At 32.3% G+C, this 25,271-nt stretch overlaps 1 protein-coding gene across 1 annotated transcript; it reads right to left on the bottom strand.

Moving 5' to 3' along the window:
* Positions 1–270: 270 nt before the first annotated feature.
* Positions 271–23,543, bottom strand: LOC126832126 (vesicle-fusing ATPase). The gene is made up of 22 exons (XM_050562834.1): positions 23,523–23,543; positions 19,052–19,143; positions 18,345–18,444; positions 17,616–17,734; positions 16,990–17,132; positions 16,261–16,313; positions 15,740–15,828; positions 15,372–15,517; positions 14,870–14,936; positions 14,360–14,492; positions 13,643–13,717; positions 13,253–13,343; positions 12,893–12,967; positions 12,321–12,508; positions 11,754–11,849; positions 11,307–11,463; positions 10,651–10,784; positions 8,316–8,382; positions 7,274–7,353; positions 6,592–6,788; positions 5,880–5,931; positions 271–4,371 (listed from the first exon to the last, which is right to left on the bottom strand). Exons 1-22 carry the CDS (start codon positions 23,532–23,534, stop codon positions 4,303–4,305), a joined length of 2,235 nt encoding a protein of 744 aa, XP_050418791.1. The 5' UTR covers positions 23,535–23,543; the 3' UTR covers positions 271–4,302.
* Positions 23,544–25,271: the final 1,728 nt, after the last annotated feature.

Below are 25,271 nucleotides of genomic sequence, written 5' to 3'. Positions count from 1 at the left end.
AATCTTCTGACATCGTTTTCATTGCTCGGGAGTTACTGTCTGTTTCATAATCATGTACCCCACACCAGACCTCCTGACATTCTGAAAACTCCTCGGATTTGGCCCACTATATTTTTTCTTAATTTCTTCAACACTTTATTGTGGGGGGGGGGGGGACAAAATATATGATAGTATGTAGTGGGGCAAAAAAATAGGAGTGACACCAATAATAAAATGGCGCATTAGTATCCCCCGAACGTGGGTCCCCACATATACAGAAAAGAACAAAAATAAGTTAAATTTTTTAATATATTGTTTACAATGAAGATCAATATTTATCAATGCCCTGTAACTTGTGGGCTTAATTTAGTCAATAACAATTAAATAATATAATATATTGACCTGTTACTCTGGTCCCATACTTTATAACTTCTAAATGATGAAATATCAAACGTGAAATCAAATAACAAAGACAAAGAACAACACTGGATATATGTGCATGAACAACAATTAATAAGTGTCAAATTTAAAAAAGAATTTAAAGGACGTGGTCTACCTATTTCTATATTGTAACAATAGTTACATGTAGAAGACAGCTACTGGGATCAACTTATAAAAACTTTCTGCCTCAAAAGTCACAATAAATTAAAGATTGTGTCGGTTCATGACGTTCTTAGTGGAACCAGGACTAGTAATTGTCAGATAGAAGGACAGAAGGACAAATAACACTTCTTTTACAAAGAAAATTTACCAATTTGATAGACTTAATAAAAATATCCCCGTTTCGTATCTGGGCGCCATATTTATTACGGATACATATACTTTCCCGCGTATTTATCGGGTAGTACTTTCCAATAAAATATGGCATTTGGTAGTTTGGGCCGATCAGCCATTACGAGACTCAACATGCGCAGACCGCATGTTTTTTGTTTTTTTTTAAAATTCTACTTGAAAATAGTGTTTAAATATTGTAAATTTGTGTCAAATATGGCGAGAAATGATGCCTTTTGGCGAAAAATAAAGAATCACGGTGAACAATAGAAGGTAAGGATTCCAAAATAGCCTTAGAACAGAGGTGGGGAAGAGCGGTATTTTCATATTGCAGCTATATAGAGATGGATAGGAACGGCCAGCGGACATCGTCCGATCAGAGACCGTTCCTAAAGGAACTAGGCATCTGGTATTATAAGGAAAGTAGAGACATCCAAATACTGAATACTTGAGTCCTTGAAAACACCCATGGGGAAAAAATGTAAGGGAATAACCAACTGTCGGCTTGTCTGCTCCACAGCGCAGGAAACACTTATAGTATCTGTACATCGAATAGCTTTTACGACTTAGGGTAGTTCCTTGGATTAAAATAGTTTGGGAGGCATTTGGAGCAAACTTTTGATAGACAAATTCGTTTGAATATGTTGTAGTTCAAATATATCATCAAATCACACAGTTTGCATATGGGAAAGTATGTATAAGCGCCGGTTGTTAACAAATTCTTTAATTAAGTCTAAGCTTGAATTGACGTGCCTATAATTTTTCTAAAAGTCGATAGATATCATAACTTTATACTAACAATACATTGAATGCTGACGAGCACGTCTATGTCTATTAGTCGTTATATGGACAACACGCAAAAAAAGCAAATAACTATTTTATACATTAATTTAGAACATTTAGATTTTCATGTACATGGTTTCTAGAACTATAATAGCTAACATATAATACACATAACTATTTGAACAATAGTAATTGTAGTATACATCACCTCAAAACAAAGCATAATCAGGGACATAATAAGGGTATAATGTTCTGCATAATCATGATAACAGCACATAAAATACTCTAAATATTGCTAACAAAACCAACAAGATATCACAAACACACGTGTAATAATAACTCTATATAAAATTCATGATGTTTAAGTTAACAATAATAATGAGATGTAATGAAAAATGCATCATATACATATTGCACCAATTAAATCTAATTTACATATACATACATTTACATTTATATATAACTATGTATACATACATACCTGGAGACAGCACTGATTTTTAAATCTAATTCAATGTCTTAATTAATAACCACACGGCTTAGAAACTTTTTATTTTTCTGTAGACTATTATTTCAATATGTTTTTGTCTTGAAATATATACTTTTGTTTAATTATAACTTTTGTTTACAAGTAAAAGGGAACCCTATGCATTCATCAAGACACAGTGCTATGTGACTGAACACATCCTTTAATTCCCTTACCCAATTGATAAAAAACCCAGCCTGATATTAGACTAGCCTGCCACCATCCCTGATTATATCTCAACTTTTCTTGTTAATTAATGCCCTGGCAAAATATTCAGTTCTTTTCAGTGTACCCCCAAAATAGATGTTGTTTTAGGTTTTATTTCAGTAAGTTTTGGTGATGTTTAATGGACTGATAAGAAAGGAACATTGTTGGTTTGTTCTTAATGGTAAAATATGTTATAGATAGTAATTAATATGTTGAATGAGATGAAAATTAAGTGTGTGTTTGATTGAGCATCTCTTAATGTTCTTTTTGTTTAAAGCAATGATTAACACTAAATGATTACAAAGCATGAATAAACCAATAATTCTTAAATTAAGATCATGAATCCAGATTCAAATACTGAACAATCAAACACATGCTCAAATAAATCTAAATAAAACTAGATTACAATTTATAACAATTTAACCCACTTTCTATTACAACTGTGTCCTGTCAGTGACATCCACCAGTCATATTATAACTTAAACCTAGCAGATCAACTCTTAATACAGAAATGTGTTTTAAAATTCCCATAATTCATCACAAAGTGAAGCACTGTATACCAATACAGACAACTTGATTGGAGAATAATAATTTAATTTGATCTGAACACTGTTTATAAAGAAAATATGTCACATGATACTGTAATACAACATAATAAAACAAAACATAAATCATATTGATTGTTATATATATAAAGGAATGTATAATCGTATATATATATATATACAGTATTGAAACAGTATGTAAACCTTGTACCACTGATGTTATACATGAGGTAGAATGAATTTACAATTTTCCTTAATGGAGTAACAAACCTTGTTCTAGTCCTGAGAATCTCTGTTATACTTAACGATAAATTTACAGTTCATAAGTGGTGTTGACCATAAGCTTCCAAATTCTATGCTGTGTTAGCGTCTGGTGTTGATATTCTAGACGTAAGTGATTGTCTGATTATCAAGTCATGCATACAAACCCAGAATGGAATTCCTTAATTGACTTATGTAACCCTATCAAGCAACCCAATGGCACAACATTTTGATTTGAAATTTCTCCCCAAGGTAAATAGGCTATACCGTCACGTTTGATTAACATACTTACAACCCCTGTTTATGTATGGTGTCCTGTGAACCCTGGTTTTTTTTTTTATAGATAAGGTGTGTTATTAATGTGCCATAATTGTACTCTTTGTGTCTTTTATAAAATAAAATTTAATTGCAAAACAGAAAATTGTTTAAAGGATAATTTTTTTATTTTACTTTGTTTCTTAATGGTGATAATTCTAGAAACGCTCAGATCTGTTGAAACAAAACACTTCAATAACATCATTTTACTTATTGATATATTTTGTTCCGATTTATTATGTTTCAAGATTTTAGTAACTGACAACATTACAAGAAGAGACATAAACTGAGGTGTGACTCCTTGCTTACACTGACTGGATGGCAGGTTGGTGTTTAACATTCACTTCCACACAGTGTGATATCGCAGACAAGTTGTTATATTTTTATATCTCCAAGCCACACACGCTCACACAAGGCATCGAAACCACGACTGCTAGAGTGGCCAGCTAGAGCTCGAAGTGTTACACTCTAGACCACAAGGCTTTCCCAACTCCCTCATAATTTTACGATACAAGTTCATATAATTAATTTATAAGCAGTGAAAAAGTAGTAGTTTCTTACATCTTAAATAGAGCTTTAGCAATCAACTGTTACTCATCAAGACAACTAACTTGCAACATCACCTCTAGGTCCATGAGTAGAATGTAGGCCTACAGGTTGATAGCGAAACCCCAATCACTGGAAACATCAGTAATTTCATTATAATTATTTAAGAACTTTTAGTTTTTTGTGCATTTTTGATTAGTTTATTGGTCAACTTTCAGGAATAGTTATAGCCTTTCATTTGATGTTAAAAGAAAGACAGTATAATCTGAAGCAATAGAAGTCATGTGAAGCAATGTGGGCCTTTAATTGACATACACTAGTAATAAATTAGGACTAAATATGCCTATACATTTCTAGTAATCTTTTAAATTACATATCTAATGCCCCTTCATCTTCTAAAATCATCTGGAATTTTGCAGCTCTGTGATCTTCGTCCATCTAAAAAAAATCAATTAAAAAGTTGAACAGTGAGTGATAGCATACAATGTCAGTCAATCTACTTTGTGAAATATCTCACAAGTCTACTCAATTGACGTGGATAGTGTTATGGCACAAGTTCATATAATTAATTTATAAGCCGTGAAAAAGTGTGTTAAATAAATTGATGATTGTACAGTGCCTTTTATGATTATCTATAATAAGTTTCCTACTTGATAAATGAGTCTATGGTTAACTTGTGATTCCCTCCCTTTACCACATCCATAAAGCACAAGTTCATATAATTTATTTATAAGCAGTGTTAAAAAAATTGACCACTGTACAGTGCCATTTCTGATTATCTATAATAAGTTTCCTACTTGATAATTGAGTCTATGGTTAATTTGTGATTCCCTCCCTTTACCACATCCATAAAGGTCATGCTGTCCTCTGTAACTGACCGCAGGGGCAAGTGAGGCACATGTCTATTATATATAGCCCTATCCACATGTGTTGAGCACTTACATATTAGATCCAAAGGGTGGAACACTTCCCCAAAAATCACTATAAGATTTTAATAGACCTCTTATCGAAAGGAGCTAATCTACTTTGTTTAGGTCAAAATAAAGTATTGAATTGGGGTTAATCTAATGTGTTATCTGGATTAGTGATGGGACAAAGCACAATACAATTAAATCCTTATTTCGAAATATTCAGTTGAAGTTGTATTATTTACTCCATAAATCTGCCTACTGTAGGTCTTTATTTTGACTTCAAATGTTATATAAACTATTATTTAGACATTTATTAACATGACAAACTAGATTATCGGGCAGCACAGATTTAAATGGATCAGAATGCCAGCAAGATTAATCATAAAATGGATAATTGAGACTTAGTCTTGTTTGTCCAGTATAGATGCTACGATAATAAGCAATCTATCTATGCTACATCTTCCAACACTTATTATAACTTCACTCAGAATAAAGTAATTTGAATGAAATTTTCAATACATTCATTTTTCATGATCTATTTTGGAACAACTATAGCAAGAATGGCTATCTCTTTATCTAAATCTTACATAATGCATCTTTAAAATTTGGCTTACAAAATTGGTTATATCTCAACCCAGACTTTATATATGGATGTTCAAATCTACAATGAAGACATAGTATCATTCTACAAAATCAAAGAGGTCTATAGTCATTTTAAAGGACAATATTGGTGTCAATTGTCAGTCATGTGATAATGACTGACACCAATATTGTCCTTTAATGTCACATGAATAGGGTCTGAAGTAGAGTAGTATGGGCCCGAGATCCGTTCACTTGACTTGATATACACATTTTTTTCATTGCTTGCAGTGTTTATGTACTTTCTGTGTCTTGTCAGCAGGTTTGTCTCGTGGGTTGTTTTGTTGTATGGTACTATCCTCTTGCACTTATATCAGGCATTAAGTAGTGATGCCAGTCGTAGCTCCACAGGGTATCTGACTGTCTATAGTTAATTTTTTATGTTTGAATTCTTACCTGTCTGGCCATTTCCACAATAACCAGTAATTTCTTGATTCCTATAAATATTCTGAAATAAATAAAATTAAATAATAAATACATACAAATGGTAATAATAACTCCAAGGCTCCATAGTCATCTGTCATAATTGCTCATTTCACGAACTTAAAATGATATTGCTAAACTGTAGCTAATTCTTAATGATTTGATATTACCAGTAATAGAAAACCCACTAAACCACTTTGGCTGTTATAACGAAATAACTTTACACATTTTCTCAAACACTTTTGCTCAAAAATCCCAATTAGGTTTAATTTAGTGAAAGGCAGCCACATGTTTGAATATAAGTAAAACTAGTTTGGCATGTGTAAATGAAATGCCCCTAATCATACAGCACGTTCTTGTAGTTAGTCTCTAGCATGATTCTAATATGCCCAAGGGTTACACTATTCATACTGTTCCACTTCATCTTGGTTTAAATATATTTCTTTATAGGGATAGTTGAGTAATCATGGAGAATGTGATTGGTCAACTCCACATCCAAATATACAAATCTAATTCTATGATACAGAAAATTTGGCAAAATCTTTTTTGATAGACTTTGTTAATATCGAGATATGTTCAGAGGTCCAAACTTGATATCAAACAAAAATATTACAACTGATATATATTTTTTAAGACTTAAGTATAACTATATAATTTTATCTTTCAGATGACTAATTAAACTTACCGTTTTCCTGCTGTTTTTCTTCGTAATTTGTCTATGTCAGCTTTGGAAAAAACATCACTATTCTCTAATATTGCAATTAGTTGTTCGCTAGTAGAAATACTAGACACATGAACAACTGTATTAAAAGCACTCAACATTTCCATCTCCATCAACACATCTTTACGACTTGTAGTTCCGATAACTAATAACTTACGACCCTAAAAACGAAAACATACTATGCCAAAAAAGCTTACGGTAATTGTTTCCTGATAAATTATTATTATGCCATATAACATCTTGAGGAGTGGTTCACTAACTAGGAAGTCCAGGGTGGATACAGGCTGAAGGGCCTAACAAGGACAGCGTATAGTCGTTCAGATGGAACAAAAAACTGAGGTCCCGTGTACATCATAGTATGCAGGTAAAAAAAACCTTGACAGTTGGAATTCAAAATAAGAGTAGGCTGCAGTGTCGATGTCCAGGCAATTTTTCTCTTATAGCAAGCACACTGTATGGTAAATTAAATCCTATTTCCTTGAACAAAACACCAAAGAAAGCTTACAGACAGTGATAAACACAATATTAACCAGCTTTATTCACTAATATCTCTCTGGGATGATTCCTTTAACAATTTCTATTTCTATAAGATTATGTACCGGTATGGATATTCGTTTTGTATGTATAAAAGAAAATCAATACATACCAATGGTGGAGGTTTCTTTAGTAATACTAACAATGCTTGCAATACTAAATTAGAGAATCTTGGTCCAATAGGTACATAATCTGTAAGATATTTCAGTATAAACTATATACCATGGTGATTCAATGAACTCACAAATAAATTAAAGAGGCATTACCACTTTTGCTAAGAAAATAAATTTAATCAATTTTGGATATCATATTGAAAAAGATAGGTTGCCAGGCAACAAAACATATGCCCACAGTAGCTATATCGTCCGGGCAGTCAACAAGAGTAGTCGCATATTTTTACGTTTTTCGGTAATGAAACATTTATAATACATTAAAATCTAATTAAGAGTAACAACTCATAAGAATTTGTTCTGCCCCATGCTAACGTTTAGTATACGAAACTTTAGCTGTTCAAGTCATAAAGATTCATTGAAAATCAATATACTTGTTCGTCTCAAGAACTTAACCTCTGTGTATCAATCTGAAGTCAATCTGATATTAACTTTAGCCTCTAGAGCGTCCACAAGATTTTTCAACGTAATCAAGGGCCATAACTCTGGCAAAAATTATCGGAAATCGCTGAAAATCAATAGGATTCTTCGTCTCATGACCTTAAACACTGTGTATTAATTTAAAGTCAATCGGATATTAACTTTAGCCTCTAGAGCGTCCACAAGATTTTTCAAAGTGATCAAGGGCCATAACTCTGGCAAAAAGTATCGGAAATCGCTGAAAATCAATAGGCTTCTTCGTCTCATAACCTTAAACACTGTGCATAAATTTAAAGACAATCAGATATTAACTTTAGCCTATAGAGCGTCCACAAGCAATTGTGGACACCGGACACGACAACAATATACGACCACATTTCAATGTGGGCGTATGATGATATATAATACGTAGTGCTGTTAAATTCCTTTAAAAGCACTATAAAATATTGTAAATTCCTTTAAAAGCACTATAAAATATTGTAAATTACATTTAAAGGCACTATCAAATATTGTAAAGGGTAAATGAGTATTAAGAAAATATTATAATTATCAAAATAATTTTACCTAATAATCTCTCAATATCATCTATAATAATACAACTAAGTGGTGACTTGTAAGCATCATCAAAAATCTATAAAGAAAAAATGATCAAATAAATTTGCATTTTGGGTTGTCCATTGTTAAAACTATTGTATCATGTACGTATACTAAAGAATGCATAAAATATACAGAATCTGTAACAGTTGAATTTTTCATTTAAATCAAACCAATCATTCAAAACTGCATTCTTTACAACTTGAGAGCGTGTCCGCGAGAAAACCATGCAGAAGGTGCTAAGGCTTCAATCACAGATTTTGACCAAATTTGGTTTATAAGTTGGGATAGTCCCAAAACACATAAATGTGCAATATTAGATAAATCTTTCAATTCCTGTATGAGAAAATTGAAAAAACATTTTTCATATGGTGAAATTGCCAAAATCTGTCTTTTCTCAAATACCAACTTTGGCAAGTCCTTACACCTTTACTATACGTAACAGAAAGACCAAACTCACACAGTTTATCGATGACTCAGTGCTGTTAGCACAATATTAACTTCAGACGATTCTGGCGAACGAGATCTGTATACGGATTGGATATCAAAGCCTGTCTAAATTCCCCATTTTTCGTCACCCAAAGTTTGACGCCCTATAGCTACTTCTTTCATGGGGTGTGTTTAAAAAATTTATGCTCACGTGAACAAGCAACCTCCCAACATTTGATACAAAATATAAAAATGGACGGAATCGACTTGACAAAAACTAGGTAAAGGAAACAATAACCCATGAAATTAACCTGTAATTTCCCTATTTTTGAGATAATTAACCGTAGTAGATAAAAAAAACCTAACAATTTATTTTCCTTTTCATTCATATGGTGTTTACTACCAGCACTAAAATACATTAGTATCTGTTTTATAAAAATATCTTGAAAAAAAATACTTTCAAAGGCTTGTAATCGTTCATGGCTCATCTGGCGTCAACGGGAATTGACTTCTGCAGTTGTCCACGACCTTCCATTGGAGTTTCGACGTGCTCAATCTTAACAAACATATCCATTACTCTCAAATAGACATTATTGTAAATAAAATAATCCAACGAAAATGAAAAATTCACCTAAAAGTGAGATTCGACCCACCAACCGCATGACTTCCCCCGACCCACCCTCTCACCGAGTTGCTTGTCCCAGGGCCCCAAGGTCCATGTCGTGGGCCCTGTTCAGGGGGTTTGCCTAGGGCCTCTCTTATTCTAAATCCGGCCCTGAAGGTGCAGCTGACGGTGCCCAAGAGCTGTAGCTACCATACTACACTGTTCAATGTCACCCACTTCAACGCAATTAGGCTTTGTTGCCTTTAATATTTAAGCTTCCACATTTCTGTATTGTAGAAATCAGTGGATGTGTCCCAAAATGAATAGTGGAAACATGCTCTGAAATTAAACATTTTGTAGCCATTTTCGGTAACTTGTTTGAAAATGAAATCTTAAAGAGACAATACAACAAATATGTTAAAGGGACAATATGACAATATCAAATATACAATAAATACAAATACACACTTATATAGAGTACAACATGGTACAAATAATGGCTATGGATATGATGAAAACGTATAAAAGTCAAAAAATTTATTTCTCTAATTAAATTTGCAAAAAAATGTATCACAAAAGCTTATTTTCAGCACTTTTCAATAAGCTGTATATTTTAAGTATGTTGCATTCCGGTCATTTTTTTTACACCTATGGATACTATGTGCTTAGCACTTCAAAACCATCCAAAGAAATTCTACTTGTGACCATGAAAGAAAAAGTTACAGTGTATCTTTTTCTGCCCTATAAGGACAATGTGAATATGGTACCCTAAAACAAGTCCACACAAAATTAGTATGTACTGATTTTTTTTTTCAAATTAGTGCTGGGGTAGAAGTTGACCACCCGCTTTATCAGACAGGGTCAAAATTAGAAGGTTGCTATTCCACCATAGAATGCAGTCTGTGCTTAAAAAGGGTGATAAATACACATGTGAAAACCGCAATTTTTCCCATAAAATGAATAATTCCTGTACAGTCCTTTAGAGCGACATCAGACAGTAACCACTTCAGCATGTTACCTCTTGCCCCTAGGGGGTGTCATACCATAAGTTTGATCAAAAACTTCCGACCCCCCATCTTAGCACTTTTTGCGATTTTTGCATGGTCTTCTCACGGATACACTCTTAATGTGGTGTTGTGTGGTTGCAGAAATTTCTAAGATGAGTTGCCATTCAACACAATCTATCATTGATTATTTATTCACACAGAAATGCTATATTCATATTTTTGTTTAACCTAATTCAATAGTTATGATTTGTTCAGTGAGACCTACCTTTTTAATTGCCTGACATTTAGCAGATTCTGTAAATCCAATCATATTGCTTGGAGAACAAAGTTTTGTGAAGGGGAAATCCGCTAATCTTGCGATTTTAGCTGCTAAAGCAGTTTTACCAGCTCCAGGAGTTCCTATAAAAGAATATCAGCACAAAATTAACCACAACAGTTTTACCAAGCATGCTGTCAAACTTTGACAGATTTATGTAAAAATGATAAGAAATTTGAACACCCATGTGTATGAGAGTGCAGAGAGAGAAATGGGGTTTAACGTCCACTCGACACAAACCAGGTCATTTCTAACATATGGTTCAATTTTATTTCAATAATTCGTTTGTGCAAATTTCATAGGGGTCCTTAGCAGTGGGAGGCAACCGGAGAAAATCCACGAGGTTGGACAGGTGACCCTACTCCTTGTCACATACAACCGGGGAATTGAAACCACGCCAGTTGACTCAATGATAGATCTTATGATACAGCGGTATGAGAGTGGATCTGCTAAGTTTAGGGTTATAATATGACTAATTGACATCATTTACAGAACATGGTTGTGATAGAAAATAAGTTAGAATTACATTGTATGGTGATAAGATAGAAAATAAGTTAGAATTACATTGTATGGTGATAAGATAATTATAATTAAATTGTGCATACCTTCTAGTAACATAGAAACTAATGGTGTTCTATCACTAGATTTTGCCTGTGCTACAACCAAGTCACCATCTTCGAGAACACGTTTAACAGGTTCACCCCACGATAATATATCATTGATTAATAACTCATCTATCTGTTCTTTACTACTACCAAATGCCTGAAGTGTAATAAAATCATATTAAAGATATATGTATCTAAGTAAGCACATCATACACATTACTATAATATGGGTTAAGAGTTAAAATTATGTCTTGCACTCTGCTCCAATTAGACATTTTAATATCAATCAAACTCGAAGTAGGAATTTCACCCCTTTAAATTTCAATAGTAGAAAGGGGAAATAAATTTTGTTTAAATATTTTATTTTTCTCAGAAATATTCTAAAACTCAATTAATTTTTTGCTCTGGTGTACATTTTGTAATGTGTCTGTGAAAATGATCACTTACCGATTTGACATCATTTTGTAATGCATGCATAAAATCTTTTCTGGTAACGGACAGTTTTTCTACAGCAGATGTATCCACTTCGACAGTAGATGTGGCCTGTAAAATAAATAATTCTTAATTGAAGCTATTTCACTCTTTAAGTTATGATTTTCGGGAATAAAGTAACAGATATTGTGTACATTTAAATCCATCTCAATTATTTATATTGTGTACATTTATATCTATCTAAATTATTTGTATTGTGTACATTTAAATCCATCTCAAGTTTTTATATTGTGTACATTTATATCCATCTTAATTATTTATATTGTGTACATTTATATCCATCTTATTTATGTTGTGTATTGTATGCATTTATATCCATCTTAATTATTTAAATTGTGTACATTTATATCCATCTTAATTATTTATATTGTGTACATTTATATCCATCTTAATTATTTATATTGTGTACATTATAAAATTATTTCCATCTTAATTACTTATATTGTGTACATTTATATCCATCTCAATTATTTAAGAAACCCTAGCTAAATGGCATTTGTTTAATTTTGAAGAATCCTTCACCTTTATAAGTCTATTCATGGCAGTTGACTGAGCAGCTCGAACCAAACCTTCAATCTCAGCACCACTGAAGTTTTTGGTAAGACCAGCCAACTCAGCAAGATCAACATCATGATTTAGTTTGCTATTTTCTCTCATTGTTTCTGTATGAATGTTTAAAATCTGGCCTCGTCCTTTCTCATCTGGCAGACCTGTATGTCAAATACACCATAACAAAAAAAATGTTTAAGCATTATTACAAAAATTAAAGAAGAAAACGCATCATATATGTATTGACAATTACAAGTAGCATAGGTGATTTAATCAAAGTGTGTTATTCATCCCATCTGAAGGACTAAACACACTTTTTTTACAGCACTACAGGCACTACCCTCAAGCAAATGAAAAATGTCAAATGTTTGACATGATCCATGTCCTAATCACACAACCACAATAATTATATCAAGAAACTAAAGCATGCTTGTTACAGACTCTAACTGATAACAAAATGGCAGTCACGATATTGTTCCACAAACGAGTTTAACCTGCAACAAGTTACACCATTGAGAACATTTAAAACAGAATTCATTACCCACCAATTTCCATCTGAACTTCTAATCTACCAGGTCGCATCAGAGCTTCATCTATCATATCTTTTCTGTTTGTCATACCTATATCATCCATTAAGAGAAAATACTCATTTTATGTCTTATATGTAATTAGTGGTCTAATTAAAATTTGACCATACTTTCCTTTTTTTTCAAAAAGATATATTTATGTATTTTCACATCTACAAGGTCTAACACCATCAATTGACCTGACCTGATCATCTGACCAATGAAGAGATGTTTTGTCTTGGACAATAATTATTTTAACCAATCATAGTGGGTAAAATTAAAACTGGAACAAAATAAAAATCTAATATTAATTGGATTGCAGCATGAAGACATACATACCTATGACTAGAATATTATTCAACTGTTCTACACCATCAAGTTTTGCCAACAGTTGATTTACCACTGTATCATGTACAGCAGAACTACCTGCCTAGAGAGAAATAATAATCAACGAATTAGACCTACGTATAATAGCTTACAAGAAAATAATCAGTAACAACTGTTAATTGCCTATCCCTTCCAGAAAATTCGAAATAAAACATTGTTTAAAAGAAAAATGATAAAAGAAACAACACCTAGGTTCTCAATTAGAGTCTCAAAAGCTATATTTGAGAAATTTAACATTAATGATATATTTTGGTATTGGCCGCATGCTAACAATTACATTAGAATGAGGTAAGAAATGATTACAATTGTTTGTTGTTGGAAGATTATAATGCATTATCTTACCACAGAACCTCTGGCTTTACAGATAGCATCAATTTCATCAAATATAATAATATGTAGACCACTGTTCTTACCACACTAAAATATACAAAGGTAGTTACATTTAAATATCAGCTTATTTAAGTAATATCAACAAGCAGACCTTGATCCAGAGTCTTAAAAACAAAACGATATTTAGATATATATCTTAATCCGATTGTAGCTAATAAAAAAATTTCTTTTGATTTATTCACCTATATATACATTATTAATTTTGCCTATGTAGGATTTTTGTGGAATACCCCTCATCCATCGTGGGACATCAAAACAAATTTATGAGCTGATAGCTGATTCATTTTCTACTATACATACACTACAATCACATTCTGCACACCTTACTTTCTGGGCACGATAGGCAGGGCCTCTAGCAATCACTTGCTGAATATTGGTAAAGGATTGACAGCATCAAAAGTTTTTTCTTTATATACATCTAGGCCGAAGAAACAGTGAAAGATCTATTTTGGCCATACAGTTATGATTTACTCAAAATAATTTCAAGTTTGCTTATATAATTACATTTTCAGTAGAGGAAGGGTCAATCAGCACAGGATCAACAAAACAGACAAGCCTAGCAATAGATGGTAGTTTCTGGGTAGACCAAGAGTCTTATGACTTGAATTGATGTACTTTTTTCTGATAAAGCAAAACACAAGTCATTATTAAATAAATTTAGCAGTTCACCCTTTTTTCTTCTTCTTCAGCTTCTGCAAACAGACGTCTAACATTAGCCTCTGATTCACCAACATATTTATCTAAAACTTGTGGACCATTTACAATCTTTGGTTCTCTGGCATTCAACATTTTTCCGATTTGTCTAAAAAAAATAAAACCCCAAATCTATATAAAATATTTTCCAAACTAGACATTGCAATGAATATGCCTGAGCATCACATCTCCATAAATATAAACCTATGACAGTCATTTCCTTTGATTTTGTGAATTGATTTAGTACTTGGGATGTACTTTGTTATAGCATGTGTTGTCATAGCTCAATCAAGACTGCTAGCTTTAATATACCTATAGAAAACAGATGTATGATATGATAGTATTTTCAATTATATATGAATTCTGAACAATATTTGGATGGATGGTAACCAGACAAAAGAAAATAATTTCATGGCTGGTTTTAAACCTAGTGTTCTGCCTGTACACTGTTAGGCTAAGCAATTAAATAATAATAAATCTACTTACCTAGCCATTAAAGTTTTGCCTGTACCAGGAGGACCAAACAGTAAAATACCACGCACGTGTTTCATTCCTAAAAATAAAATATTCTGATAAGAATGCAATATGAGTATGAAGAAGCCGTAATTTTGATTGGTAGAATATTGTTCTTGTTTGTTGTGATATAACTACCTGATATACCATAAAAACAGATTTGTAGTAAAAAAAAGGTTTCTCAGCAATATCAGAAGGTTCATCAGTGACTACAAAGGCATACACTTAGATTGATTTATCACAATTGTTAGAACAGTTTCTAGTTGTTTGCAAGAGATGAAAAACAGAGGTCCTATCAGGCTGTGAATAAGTTGATGTGCTTGTAAATCGTTTTTGTAAACGTTGTCATTTAACATTCATTTCATTTCTACAGAAGAGCATTCAACTACCGAGCAGATTTAGTTTATTTAAATTTTGAAAATTGTCATCAATTCAGTGTTACCCAATTAAATTAAAATTATCAAAACGTACTTACCCAACTGTTCAACAATTTCAGGAGGGAAAACTCGTGATGCAAAAGCTCTCCTAAAGATGGCTGAGAATTCTTTGTCTAATCCACCTATACCCATTTTATTAAAATCCCAATCTGGATTAATAATAGACTGATGCTGAGCTGTTTTACTAGAAAACAAAAGAAAATGTATTTATTTTCAAAGATATGTTACCCACTAATAATAGCCTATCTATTTATTTAAAACACACAAAATTTTGGAGAAAGTTTCAGCTGGACAAGAGTGATGGGAATTAACATTAAAATAAATGGGAAACACCATTATAAAGTAATCTGTGGCGGCATCAATTGCTAAACAAATATATTTATTATACTATCAAATAAAAACATACCCTTTTGATTTTCCTGATAAATTAATTTGAGAATTTTCGGCTTTTTCAAACATCACAGCTGAATTTGGTGTCAGAAGTCCAACTTGTGCCTTAAAAAAAAAAGAAGGCTACCAACAAACTTACACCATTGTTAAGTGGTCTTTAACCGCATCAATTGCTAACTGATGACTGTTTAAAGGGACATTGCCAAGTTATGTCCCTTTCACTATTGATTTTAGAGTTTACATTACAATAATAATGTGTATCTCTCTTTACTTTGTAAACATTGTTTTAATTTATTACTGGTTTCAAAGATTATTGATAAAAAGAATTAAAAAGTGTACACTTGACATTAATTGTATCAAAAATAAATATTACTATATTTATGTCCATCACAGCACAGAGTTAGTAAAGTTACAATAGATAGTTATGAACTGTGAGGATCTTTCTACATGTAATTAATGATCCATGTCTGTAATTTGAGACTTTGCAATTAGATCATTAAAACATTTATAAAAATATTCATACATATTATTATATACCTTCCTGGTTTTTCCTGTTATTTTATCTTTATCTGTTGTTGTATAATCAACCACTGAAAATTAGAAAATATACAGAAGTTTAAATTAAACCAAAATTTGTGTTTTTATTTTAATTCATCTTAAATTTTCAAACAATGATCTACAACCCCACCTGTGCAGCTTTTTTGTCTTATTGATATCCATGATTTTAAAAGATAGTTTGCCAGGTAACAAAACATATACCTACAGCTGCTAAGTCGTTCGGGCAGTCAACAAGGGTTGTAACATAGTTTTTATTTTGTCGTTAATGAAACATTTACAATACACTAAAATCTGATTAAGAGTAACAACTCATTAAGTAATTATTAGAAATCATTAGAATTTGTTTGGCGTTTAGTTCTATCCCATGCTAATGCTAAGTATACAAAACATTTCATATCATAGATTTAGCTGAACTCAAGTTATCAAAAATCATCTAAAATATATAAACTATGAGCCAAACATGGGGCATGTATAATGGGGTTGTCCTGCTGTAATGTTGAAATTTGAAACAATAACAACGCAGCCTTTACCTTCTCGAAACAATGATCTATAATATAATATTACTACATACACAGCTCAATATCTCTAGAAGAAATGTTTCTGTATTGCAAGTTTGATTGGCTACATGAATGTCAACAACACTGACATCCCATGATGTAGAACAGCATAGCCATTATAAAACAGTATGTTTTATTTAATTATACTCACCATCAATGTCCTCAACATTAACAATTAACATTCTATTTTCATATTTAAACACCAATGGTTCACCCACTGCCAGACCAAAATTACCAAATGACATCAAGAACTCGGCAGCCATTTTATCACTGTCTAATGTATCTGAATTAGCACTACAAACAGATAATAAAAATATTTCATTCATTTCATACTTTTTACATATGTTGTAAAAACAAGAATTATTTATAATAGGCCTAACAATTTGGAACAACTATAATCACATTGGTGACATTTTTTTTTAACTTTTCACATGTTTCTTCTCATTGGAAAGTAGTAGAGCATATAATTTCCTATTTTTATCACTTGACTTCTCAAACAATAGGTGCAACTTTAATGTCATAAAACCAAATTATGGAGCACTTATAGACTGCACAAGTATAAATTTGTATCATACAAAGACTGCAGATGCAAGAAGTTTTATACAGTAATTAATTGATAATTCGTTTTCCAGGGGAATCAATACTCCATCAGTTTTTACACAAATATCAAGCAATTTTGGCTTTAAATCATGACAAAATGAATGAAGTATTTCATTAAACACAATTAAATTCCTGTTGTTTTATTTTATTAAAAATATACACAAAAGTATAACTTACTGTTTCTTATTAAGGTAATCAATTTCTAGTACTATTGCACCAATACACTGATTCTTGTTATTGAAATGAAACTTTCTGACACTCAACTCTGATCCAATTACTATACTTCCCCATTTTCTCTATAATGACAGACAGATAAAAAAAACACTCTTTACTGATGATTCACATATATCTAAATAAAAAAAACCTATGGACTATTTTAGTCAAAACTATGTACTATTTTAATGTAAAGCAAAACTATGTACTATTTTAATGTAAAGTCAAAACTATGTACTATTTTACTGTAAAGCCAAACTATGTACTATTTCAATGTAAAGCCAAACTATATACTATTTTAATGTAAAGTCAAAACTATATTTATTATGTCGTTATTATGTAATTAAGAACATCCAGGTATAAAAAAATCCCCAAAAAGATAAGATAGAATTATGAATACATGTAGTAATATTAGACATTAATGTTATAGTGTAAAATCAATAGAAACATTAATGTAAACTTTACTGATCGACTTGAATACTTGATTGTGTATGGTTTTAAACTCCATTTCTAATCCTTGAAATTGAATTGCAGCTGATAAAAACCTTAGTTTTATAGTATTCAAAAAACTTTCTCTGTATAAATGATACGCATCATAATCACACTAGAACCAACGCAGGCACTTACATTACAATGTAAGCAGTTTAAAATATGAAATTTATGATGATTCAAAACCTATGTAGCCATACTTACATGAACCGCATTAAATGCTACTTTACCAGGTCCAATAGCTGTATGTGGTAATACTGTAAATATGTAGCTTGTATGGGGTATCACAGATACTTCTATATGACTGAAATAAAGTCCTAAGATAAGACAACAATACTACACCTAGAATTCTATACATAAAAATCAAATCCTATATAATTTAAACAATTATTAAAACATGCATTTCCGAAACACACAAGAAATGTCTACATTATGGAAGACCTATGCAGTTCTTATCACCTCTCTAAAGGAGCAGAAAGAGGGTGGCCATGTTTAGCCTTGATTGTATGAATAGCCATATCTGCCAAAATGTGTAAAATTTCATACAGCAGAATAATTTTTGAAGTGCATCCTATAATAATTTCTTGATAAAGCAAATTCTATTAGAATCTCGGTGTAAACAATATCCAAACAGTAAAAGTGGCAGCAGGTTAAATTAATGACCAAGCCAAATGATGATATTTATTTTATATCTAGTTCTGTTGACCATGTAAAAAATTTTATAGGGCTTTTAAATAAAACAAACCATTTGTGATATTACCAGTTTAAAAACAAAAGCCATTTTCTAACAAGATATCAAAAATTGGATATATGTACATTAGACTCATATTCCTCAGTTTTTCACTTATTTATTAGTATTAGCCCTGATAAATTAAGTTCATTCAGTATTTAGAATGCAAGTATAATCTTACCTAGCATCTTTAAAATCAGCTGTATTAACAATGGCTGCATTAGTCAGTGACAGATCATCACTGGGACATTTGACAGCTTTCATTGACATCTTCTAAAAAAATATAAACAGAATTTTCTTTGACAGATTTTTACAATTGTAGTTTTATCTGGTTAATAAACAGCACAGTAAAACTTGTATATTTAGATCAATGGTAACAACAAGAATTCATCAGGTTTATAATGAAGTTAATAATAAGAGTAGTATATTCCCTTAATCAGAAATTCATCTACATCATGCCCATAGGAATAATCATATGACTACTAGTACTCAACTAAAGTAAGATGTCATACATGTATAAAGAGTCCGAAATGGCTGTTGAGTTCATTATGATAGCCAACGGCTGTTGAGTATCAGAATGATAATGCTCTATTTTTTGTCAGTTTTCAGACCATTTCATTTACCGGGTAATGGTAAAAAGCCTCATCTGGAAGCATAATTACAATTTCAATATGTATTGACCAATGATCATTCAAAATGTTTTTTATGTTGGAAGTTACATGTTTGACCATAACAATACTACATTTACCTATCGATATCACATCTTGGCACAAATGTAGCTCTATCGTTTTTTGTTCAGAACTTTGGATACATAAGTAGTACAAAAGTCGGAGCTGTATCTTTAGAAGTAATATAATAATATATAGGTATACCAGGTAAGAATCTGTCTGAAATTTGTTTAAAACCCTTTGAACCACAGGGCCAAATCTTTCGGACTCTCTCCTTATCATCATCAAACATAATAATAATAACCACAAAAAAAAATATTAGGCAGTCAAAAATTCTGGACTAACACATTTTAAAAGAATGTAGGTTCATAGGTATACATGTATGGGAACTCTAAATAAAAACATTGTAATATCAAGCATATATAAAATTTCAAGTCAACCAAATTCCACCGATCAATCAACACAATAAAATTAAAGACATCAACTTGATCTTCTTTGCTCATAAAAAATCAATAAATAATGGATCTATAGGGACATTTAATTGGACTATACATTGAATTAAGATTTGATCTGTCTTATGCCATCCATGCCTTAACTTGTATAGCAACAAGTTAAGTGATTTGCTTGCTGGGGAAAAATCAATATTTCTGCTATAAATGAAGAAAATACTAATACTATCATCACACGAGTCTTACTATATGTATAGCCAATATTAGACTACATATATATCTAACAACATGAACATTGGTCACATACATATCTGTATTTTCAAAAGGTCAACATAATTTTATACAGTAATAATTAACAAACAATTATTACTGAAATTCTTCTAAACTGAATTGAATTTATTCAAGCAATTGCTCAATGAAATACTGTAGTACAGTCAGGCTAATCCAGTTCTAGCAAAAATGTAAGGTACATGTACATGGTATTGATTCTAGATTCCATTAGAATATTCCTGGTATGCCAGAAATTACTGCTTGGGATTCTGGATTGTGACAATAGTCAAGTGTTGAAATATGAATTTGAATCAAGATACACATTTTCATGTCACAAACAGATCATTTGATATTTAGATCTTAACTTATCAGTGGCACGGTTTCAAGCCCAGGGTTGCACATGAAAGGAGTAGGGCTGTCTGGCCAAACCCATGTCTAATTAATAATTTAGAAAACATTTCAGGCCTAAAGAAAGACCTGCAATAAGCAGATTTAGCTCTCGCATAATTTGTTTAAGCTTATACTGTATGTGCTTTTATTTATGTCATTTTAAGTTTAGTTCAATACAATACACATTTTAAAACAAATACCAGTAACCTAGTACATGTACTTAGTATAATGGAAAATTTACTATGTTATTGTGAATAAGTTACATGTATGTATAGAAAAACAATCAAAATATTTAGCTTACCTTGTTCAGAAAATAAACATAAAAGTAGATTTTGTTTACATCGTAAATTGTTCAGAAAATAAACATAAGTTAGAATTATGGGGTTTAACGATTTATGGACCCAAATTTAACATAAATAGCAGACACGGTAGCATCCGAGAAAATGTACTACTTAATACTATCATGAAAATAAATGATCTGTAGAAAAGCTATCAAAATATTAGGCTAATCCTGTTTGGCTAAAAATGAAAATTACTCAGATCTAATAATAGGTAATTTGTGTTATTGGGTAGATCTGGTTGTTTATTAGATTTATGGCTAATATTAATTAGTCGGGTTAGTCATTAATTAACAAATTATGTTGTAATTTACATATAGGTTCATGTATATTTCTACAGAGATATATACCTTTGTCAAGTACATGTAAAGGTGTGATTTAATCAAAGCATTTAATTTTAATGTGTATTTTAGTATAGTGCTATTAATAACAAAGTTTTACACATTTGTCAACCAATTTAGTGTATTGCTTTCAGGCAATATCAGGCAGGTCTCTGTTACTTGGTTATACATGTATTAAATTCATCAATATAAATATCTGCCCAAAATGATCTACATGTATAATTATGTGCTATTTTTGTAGGTTTGACCAAAGCTTTTGGGTTGACTGTATTTTACAAAACTCCACAAAGCAAACTTCAAAGGTTGCATGTATAGGTGGGGAGAGGATTTTTAATGACAGACACATTTACGTGCAGGAAACTGTGAGCAAAAAATTCACAATGGAAAACGGAACGCTTCAAGTTTCCGTCATCAGCCCAACGACCGCACTTTCTGGAAATCCTAAAGATACCAAAAAAATACAATTTTTGCTACAATGTTAATACTCTTGATCAAATCTCTGAATGGACAAATGACTGGGGACTCAAAATATCAGAAGTAAAGACAGTAGCAATGTTGTTATTCCACCAGACTGACAGCAATAGAAAAATTGAGTTGAAACTTAATACACAAATCTAAAATTTAAATCAGAGTAATTCAGAGACAAAGTTTTCTTTGCATGACTTTTGACTCATGGCTAATATGGAAGTCACACATCGTCTGCATCTTCAACCGCACATTCAAACCCTAAACATGATAATCAGACTGATAGCCATGTACCATAATAATATGGTACGCCTACACATTTATAGAATTATTTAGTGTTTCTTGATTTCACAGACACACTCATAAATTAGACAAAACACTTTTTCTTTCCTTATTGCAAATTCGTTGCAGATTATACTGGTATGCAGCTATTTGATTGATGATATTATTACCATGTAGATTATCATTTGATAATACTGGGTAATAATACTATATGGTGATATTGGGTAGCATTGGGTTATTAATTGTTACTTTTGGGTGGACTGGGATATTGAGAAATTGTTAATCACATTTGAAGGACCTTTTCCATGATTTAGAACATATTATTATTCAATAAATCACTAATTACACTATTTATCGTCATTTTTTTTTTCTTATTATTAAATATATCATATGCAAATATATTTGAAATAACGGTACGGTACATACATTTGTATGGTATTCTTGCCATTTAAAGTAGCTAAGTCTCTAACTCAATATCATCAAAAATCTTCGACATTGAAAACACAAATTATTTGTCAATTCAAATCAACATTGGTCTTGTGATCTTACATAGAAAAGATGGGCTTCTGATATCCAATATTCAAGACAAAATAAACATTTTACCATTGGTACATGAATCGTGTACCATAATGCGTTTCAGTGCCATTTGGAACAAGGGACTCAAAGAACAGGGCTAGACATATTCCACATGTCATGTCAAATAGTGACGCTATATTCTTATCTGGAGAGCATGCGCAATAAATACCATCGGTGTAGATTGGAAAAACCAGACCCTAAAGATTGCCATTCACATGAGACTTCTGGCGTATTTCGCCGAAAATAACTAATTAGAAATTACAGTAAAAACAGAAACGATTGAATGTAAATCAGTTTATATACATTCACATTACATTATTATATAAGTTGTGAGTCATTTTTGTCAATTCTAGGTCCCAAATATTAGCGATTTAGCTCCTTTATATAATGGTCCAAATAAGCCAAGAATCACCCATACTGGGCCATAGTCTAAATGAGCCGATTACCACGGGTAGGCTACCCATACCATGTAATGTTTCATTCAGTAAATTTAAGACATGGATAATTTAGTTCTACGTGTTGGCTAGTCCTCGCTTTATTAATGTGATTATCTATAACAGACGCACTTGTCTATTTCACTATTTGCCAGTGGCTATATACATATACAAATACTACTATAAAGGGGGCGTTGATCTGGAAATGCAAGACGTCTATTACTCTATATGTGATGTCATTCAACAACACGAAAATATTGCCAACCTGGCAGACGCGTTGTCATTATCTAAAAATAGCTATGGCAAACTTGAGCAAATTGCAATGTTCTGAAACAATTTTTAGTGTTTATCTGGTCATTTTCATTTAAATACATTTTCCTAAATATCAATTTACCTAAAAGGCATTCATTTATAAATAAATTATTAGAATTATCCGTACCTGAGACGCCATGATGAAATGGGAAGTAACTCTGAATTTAAAATTTTAGGGTAAAGACCACATTAATAATTCAAATTAAAGAGAGAGAGAGAGAGAGAGAGAGAGAGAGAGAGAAATGGGGTTTAACGTCCACTCGACACAAACTAGGTCATTTCGGGACTAACATATGGTTTAATTTTATTTACATAATTCGCTTGCGCGTAGGGGTCTTTAGCAGTGGGAGGAAACCGGAGGCCCCGGAGAAAACCCACGAGGTTGGACAGGTGACACTACTCCTTGCCACGTACAACCGGGGATTCGAAACCACGCCAGTCGACTCAATGACAGACTTTATGATACAGCGCGCGCACGCTAACCACTCAGCCATCCAATCCCCCTTAAAATTAAAGGTTTAATTCTGTCTTAGTCTTACACAGCGAGGAAAACAATGACAATAAAATCCCTGTTAAAATCGTGGTTGCAAGTAGCCTACACAGCATTGAAATATATAACTACATCTAGTTTTACTTTGCCATGTTTTTACACTAATTTGTATTCATGGACTTCAGTTTGAAAAACATCGGGTTCTACATACTATATTTTTATTCTATATATTTGCCCATCATACTCTTCTGTGCGGTATCATTAGATTATAGCCTATAGGCCTACTAGAAAAATAGCCGGCTTCACCCGGGGCCCAATCGGCCCAAATTCGACGGTCTAAAACATTCACGGGGTCATGCCGGTTAATTTAATTTTGCGCCTGTGCTGTCACAGATTGCAGCCAGAAACACGACTAAAGGATTAAACTGGGTATTACCTAGTTTTGTGGAGGTTATGTTCCCTTTTCAGGACCGACCCATGTGGCCCTGGAGCCCCTGATAGGCATGTATGTGGTGTTATCGTATCACTCCCATGCTCCTATATCCAGAAATATATTATTTGTCTCTAGATATAGTTTGTGTTGGTGAAATAATGGCCCTCAACGGCCACTATCGAGTTATAGAGCAATATTGTCTGGCATTTTGGATTTTACCCCACAACATAATGAACGATTTTATTGAATTCCTGGGCCCAAGAAATATACGGTTAGACACCAAAATTATCATCCTAGAACAAATACTATTGGAGATATAGGGGATTATTTGATGTGGCGACCGTCTTGGACACCATCTTGAATTTCTCAAAACGCTCAAGGGTGACCGAGGTTCACCCTACAGATTCCGAAAGAGGACAAGCTTGGCTACTAAAATCAACCATAAAAAAACTTTATATACAATTTCCAGGTTCACTTGAAATATTGAGTTTGGCGACCGGACTAGAGACACCCTGGTTAGCGAGCCAGTGCCATACTCGCTGAGCCACCGCTGTTCTTTGGCGAGTCGTAGTCCTACACATTTTCAAAGTGTACAGCAAACGCCGGGAGTTTAGTAGGCCAGTGGGTCTATTAGGTCTGTATCTTGAACACAGTATTATCCCAAAATAAATGGATTTATAGACCTAAATAGTATAGAACAAAATACAAAATAAATGTATTTATAGGCCTGAAATCAGCAACTGAAATAAAGGAAAAGAAGGGGCAAAGTTGAAAGTTGCGGTTAAATTGCTAAAAGTAGTATTTTAAGGACTTGGATACAAACAATAAATACAAACTAGAGATCGATGAATACTTTAGAGTAAAATATGTCTGAATCAAACAAAATTAGAGGTAGCCTAAAAGATCAATGACGAATTGACGATTATTACTTTCATACAAAACAAAGAAACACA

Source organism: Patella vulgata, chromosome 9, assembly GCF_932274485.2.
Source record: "Patella vulgata chromosome 9, xgPatVulg1.2, whole genome shotgun sequence".
Taxonomy (NCBI): domain Eukaryota; kingdom Metazoa; phylum Mollusca; class Gastropoda; family Patellidae; genus Patella; species Patella vulgata.
The sequence above is the reverse complement of the archived record's forward strand: the minus strand, read 5'-3'. Positions and strand labels throughout refer to the sequence as shown.